At 42.0% G+C, this 5,969-nt stretch overlaps 1 protein-coding gene across 1 annotated transcript in view; it reads left to right on the plus strand.

Moving 5' to 3' along the window:
• Positions 1-5,056: 5,056 nt before the first annotated feature.
• The window catches only part of LOC123499957 (cytosolic 10-formyltetrahydrofolate dehydrogenase-like), a 330,856-nt gene continuing 329,943 nt past the window's right edge, over positions 5,057-5,969 (plus strand). The window contains exon 1 of the mRNA XM_045248489.1: positions 5,057-5,205. Within this exon, the coding sequence (XP_045104424.1) occupies positions 5,161-5,205 (45 nt within the window). The 5' untranslated portion in view covers positions 5,057-5,160. The remainder of the gene's footprint in view (positions 5,206-5,969) is intronic.

Below are 5,969 nucleotides of genomic sequence, written 5' to 3' on the forward strand. Positions count from 1 at the left end.
GGGTGTCATCCAGCAGAGGAACACTGTGGCAAAGCAACTCCATCCTTCGTGGTCTTTGCTGATCAAGCGCCTCCTGGTGTTCCACAGGAAGGCCAGAGAAGGATGAGGCTTCCTTCCACTGCAAGATGAGTTCTCGTGCCCTGCCTGCAGGATCAGGGTCACACACCTGCCGTCTGGACTTGCCCCGGACGCTGTTGACATGGTGCCACACCTCCCGGAGGGACCGGGTCCTGCGCACCTTGTCCAGGAAGGAGACCCAGTACTTCTTCCTTTCCTGCTGCCGCAGATCCGTGAGGTGTCGAGCCACGGTAACCATGGCATCCCGTGACTCTGTGTCTGCTGGGTTGAGCTGCCAATGTCTCTGGTAGGCAGCGAGCATCTGTTGGCAGTTCAGTATGACAGGGTTGGTAGCGTAAGTCCAGCGGCGTGGAGCATGGGCCCTTGCTGGAACCCTTGGAGTCGAAATGAATCCCTCGATGGTGTGCAGGAGTCCGTCGTACAGTGCCTCTGCATCAGCAAAGGAGCTCTTCACGGTAGCGTACCACGCCACCACATGGACGACGAGGTCCGTCATCCTGGATGGTGGCACCGTCAAGCGCTTCCTGGGCACTGCCGAGGCGGACTGCACCTGGAGGGTCGTCTCCAGGGCGAAGTGGTCGCTCAGCAACGACCTGACAAGATAAGTTTGGGCAGTATACGTTGGCATATTGATGAGGGCTACATAATTAAGTCTGCCTCCTTGAACATGTGTGGGTGTGTTTTTGATACTTTAACCTTAAGTCTTTACCCACTGGTTGGGTTGCAAGGCCCATCCTCCTCCTTTGTTGTAATTGTTTATTAATTCAACAATAAATGTATCAATCAATCAGTATACACAACAAGAATACAAGTATTTCAATAAATAAATACACATATTGCACACCTTATTGCCTAAATATCCTACTGTCTATAGGGGCAAACTGACAATATTCCCTGAGTATATCCCTGAGGGTGGCAGAGTCTACATGGTCAATGAGGCTGTACAAGTCATGCTGACCTTGTGGCCTAAATTTAGCAATGTGAGGACATTCCATGATATAGTGACGCAGAGTGTGTCCCCTTGGTGCAGCACACAGCACGCAACACACATCAGGAGAAGCACTGACTTCCCAATAGTATTTGTAGCCTAATCTGAGCCTCATTGCCACCCTGTCATGTGATGCAGTGTGTCTCCCGTAGGTGTAAGCACAGCTCTGGGAGACAGGTGCATAGTGAAGACTATAATAGTGCTGCTGCCTGCTGCCCCTATGGCAACAAAGCTCCAACTGATCACTAATGCTACTATGTACAAAGTAGTTTCTTTTACTTACTTTTCTTCAATGAGAGGAAGTACAAATGCAATTCCAGCACGAAGCACAGGTTGAGGTATAACCAGCGAGGTTTTGTTTTGGTTTGTTTTCATTAGGCTTGCAATGGTCTTGGTTGCTGGGCAGTTTGCTTAGTATAGCAAGAACGCAGCCAACTTGTGTGTGATAATGTTCCTGGTTTTGCACCAAGAACCATGGCCCGCATTCCGCATATCACAGGCCAGTGTGATACCCCCTTTTGAGAGAGAGAGAGAGAGAGAGAGAGAGAGAGAGAGAGAGAGTAGTTGACATGTGTTGATTAAGTAATTACTATACCAAGAAAAACCTTCAGGCCAACTTTCATCTGATACGCAATTTATTTACCCTTCATTTATATGCACATGTATTCATACATGTTTATATCAACATTCACATGTATATTTACATGACGTGTACATGACTTTGTTCAGGCATACGTTTGCCCCAAAGACAGCTTCACCACGTCTCACCCAAGTCCACCAAAGCTAGAAAACACTATTATCTCATTTGAATGTATGATTTGCCGTCTAAATCTTCGTGTCACGGTATGCCACTACGATGACATGTCTTTAAAGGTCATATTATATGGTAAGCAGCCACGAAACATGGACATAAGACGGAAAATAAGGAGCGTAATTCGGACGTTCCCATGTATTTGGGCGGTCGTCAATATTTTGGGTGTAAGGGGGGGTAGGGGCAGCAGCGGACCAATAGCACACTGGCTTCACGTTTGTGACGTCATGCCTCCTACTGTTATTTAACCTCCTTGGTGTTAAGCAATGGGAAATTGCCACTTTCTTTTTCATTACTAGAGGAAAACTAAGAAAAAACTGATTACTTGACTTATGTAAACGATATTATAGTTTCCTAAATATGTCATGTAGACCTGTTATTAACGGTGTTAATACGAAATAGCTACAATATCAAAAGAAACATAGCAGGCCGTTTCCGGAAGAAATCATGGCAAAAGATTGCTTTTCTCATTTAATGATTCATTACATGGCAAAAACAAACAGTAAAGTAATATTTCAGTGAGTGATGCTTTCTCCAATGCCCTGCGCAGTGACATGAAATCACACATCATTCTAAATAAGGAGAGAGAGAGAGAGAGAGAGAGAGAGAGAGAGAGAGAGAGAGAGAGAGAGAGAGAGATTAATTGATACATTTATTCTTGAATTAATAGATCATTACAACAAAGGAGGAGGATGGACCTTACCACCCACCCCCTGGTCAAAGACTTAAGGATAAAGTATCAAAAATATAACAATAGACAGTATACATAACAAGAATACAAGTACTTGAATAAATAAATACAGATATTGCACACCTTATTGTATAAACATCCTACAGTCTGGGAGCAAATTAAGGATATTCTCTGAGTATATCCCTGAGAGTGGCTGAGTGCCTGAGTCTAGGAGGTGTCAATGCATGCATACAAGTCATGCATGTTGACCTTGTGGCTTAAATTTAGCAATGAGAGAACATTCCATGATATAGTGACGCAGAGTGTGTCCCCTTGGTACAGCACACAACACACACCAGGGGAAGCACTGACTTCCCAAAAGTATTTGTAGCCTAATCTGAGCCTCATTGCCACCCTGTCATGTGATGCAGTGTGTCTCCCGTGGGTGTAAGCACAGCTCTGGGAGACACGTACATAGTGAAGACTAGTGCTAGTGCCTCTATGGCAACAAAGCCCCAACTGATCACTAATGCTACTTTGTACAAAGTGCTTAATGCTACTCTTAACATAACCCAAAGTGTAGGTATTTGATGCTAGGGTCCACTGTGTCATCTTGTAAGGCACACTGAGCAAGGCGGTCTGCTTTTTCATTAAGCGGGATACCCACATGAGAGGGTATCCAGATGAAATGGACCGTGGTACCAGCACCTTCTAGGGTGTGGATGAGATCAAGACACTTATTAACTACTGTAGATCACAGTCCATGGGGGAGGTGGATTGAAGGGCATATAATGCAGCCTGACTGTCTCTTATGGAGAGGTGCCACAATATGGAGCGCCTCCAGTACAGCATACAGTTCTGCTCTAGTGGAAGACGTGTGTAGGGAGCCGCCTGGAAACTTCAGTGTCAGTGTAGAGATTGGCAGAGATGTAATCACGAATGAACAGCCCACATCCAGACCTGCTGCCAGAGAGAGAGAGAGAGAGAGAGAGAGAGAGAGAGAGAGAGAATATAAATTAATGTATATCTCTTAAAGAGAGAGAGAGAGAGAGAGAGAGAGAGAGAGAGAGAGAGAGAGAGAGAGAGAGAGAGAGAGAGAGAGAGAGAGAGAGAGAGAGAATATAAATTAATGTATATCTCTTGAAGAGAGAGAGAGAGAGAGAGAGAGAGAGAGAGAGAGAGAGAGAGAGAGAGAGAGAGAGATATAAATTAATGTATATCTCTTGAGAGAGAGAGAGAGAGAGAGAGAGAGAGAGAGAGAGAGAGAGAGAGAGAGAGAGAGAGAGAGAGAGAGAGAGAAGGGGAGGAAATATTTGATGTGTTACGTAATTGCTATACCAAGAAAAATCAACCTTCAGGCCAATTTTCACCTGATATACAGTTATGTTATCCTTCATTTAAATGCACATTTATATTCACATGTGTACATGACCTTGTTCAGTCATACAAAGACAGCTTGATCCCCACTTCTCACCCAAGTCCACGGTATTATCTCATTTGCATATATGATTTACCGTCTAAATCTTCGTGGCCCAGTATGCCACGACTATTTCGAGTCTATTAAGGTCACATATATGATTAGCAGCCTCAAAACATGGACATAAGACGGAAAATAAGGAGCGTAATTCTGGCGTTCCCATGTATTTTAAATGGGCGGTCGGCAATGTTTTGGGTGTAAGAGGGGTAGGGACAGCAGTGGACCAATAGCGAGCTGTCTTCACTTTTGTGACGTCACGCCGCCTTCTGTTAATCTCCTTCCTTGCCTTGGTAGAGTTAGTTACCCGTCTGACTGCGAAGGAGGTAGGAGTAGTGTATTGTAACTAGCTGAGTTGGTGTCATTTGTTTGTATGCCTTTTCCATTTTTTAGTTAATTTGTTATGAAGTATTAGTAATGAACTTCTGTATGCTTAAAAACACCGAAAGCTAAATTTAAGAATTTTCTCCTGTATATATATATATATATATATATATATATATATATATATATATATATATATATATATATATAGTAACTGCAAACATATTGCAAAATTGTGATTGTTTGTAGATAATTCTTTTGTAATTAGACTTTATATTTCCTAATAAGTGTGTCGGGGACTTCTTAAAGGCTTGTCAAAGGTGCCTTAAACTAGATAAGGTTAGGAATAACTGAATTGTAGACAATCAGTCATAAGTAATGACCGGAGACCGTTTTATGTTTTATGGATTGTGATTGCATAGCTTTTCAAGTTGACAGTAAGAAAAGAACTGCTGCAGGCTTGCAAGTGAGTACAATTATTATGATAGACTGTCTGACTAGACGGTTAAGTTTCTTATCAGACGACCTTGGTATGTATATCCACACTCCACATCCACTTCAGACAGCACTGACTGTGACTGGAATAGACTAAAGTGAACTATAGTAGATAACTACAATCCTAACTTCAGGTATGTGATGTAGTTTTTATTTTGTTACAATTGTGAATAAGCCTCGAAAAATACGGAAATAAAGCTCTTTATTATTGTGCGTTGGCAACAGTTCCAATCATAAAAACACTCGCCCAGGCCCACCGGTTCACACAGTGTTGTTTACTCCCTGATTGTAAGTGCACGTATGCGGGGAACCTCTTGGAAATGTACTCTTGTGCACAAATCTATAGGCGGTTCAGCACCTCGCAGGTAATATAACTTAGGGTTACCCCTTTTTTTTAATGACAAGGTTTTTGTGTCGCTTTTTCTCTGTCCTTAGTGCATTTATGTCTCATGTATGTGCCTGAAAACAAATGCAATAAGTACCTACAGAAAGAGAGCATGTGTAGTTGATTGAGGTTGACGTACAATATTGTGCAATGAAGTTGTGTGGTCGTGAATTTGATTTCCTGAATTTGTGTACAGGTACACAAGACAGTGGTAACTACCGGTATCCTAGAAATAGCATGGTAATAAATCTACAAGAAACAAGAGAAAGGAGAAACCTTTATTTTGATGTGTATATATATATATATATATATATATATATATATATATATATATATATATATATATATATATATATTAAAAATTCAAAACCGTTCCACGAAAAAAGAAGTCAAGTACAGGGACTCGGGAGTATACTACCACAGCATGTAAACTTGTCATCGGTTACTGACAAGGACTAATAATCAACATTACCCTTAAGATTTCAAAGACTTTCAACTGTAACTTATAGCTGGCAATATTTTTCCTTTTTATAAGTAATGAGTTATGTTTTCAATCATCTTTTGTATAATTTCCATAATTTCACAGCAACTTAATTAGAATATTAGAATCATACCGCAATAACCACCACAATATCTCTCTCTCTCTCTCTCTCTCTCTCTCTCTCTCTGGACGAAGCGCAGGGTGCAGAATGGCGAAGCACATGATATAAATAGTTCGGGCAGTCACCGTCCTGCACCACCATA

The sequence above is a fragment of the Portunus trituberculatus genome, chromosome 50 (genome assembly GCF_017591435.1).
Source record: "Portunus trituberculatus isolate SZX2019 chromosome 50, ASM1759143v1, whole genome shotgun sequence".
Classification (NCBI taxonomy): domain Eukaryota; kingdom Metazoa; phylum Arthropoda; class Malacostraca; order Decapoda; family Portunidae; genus Portunus; species Portunus trituberculatus.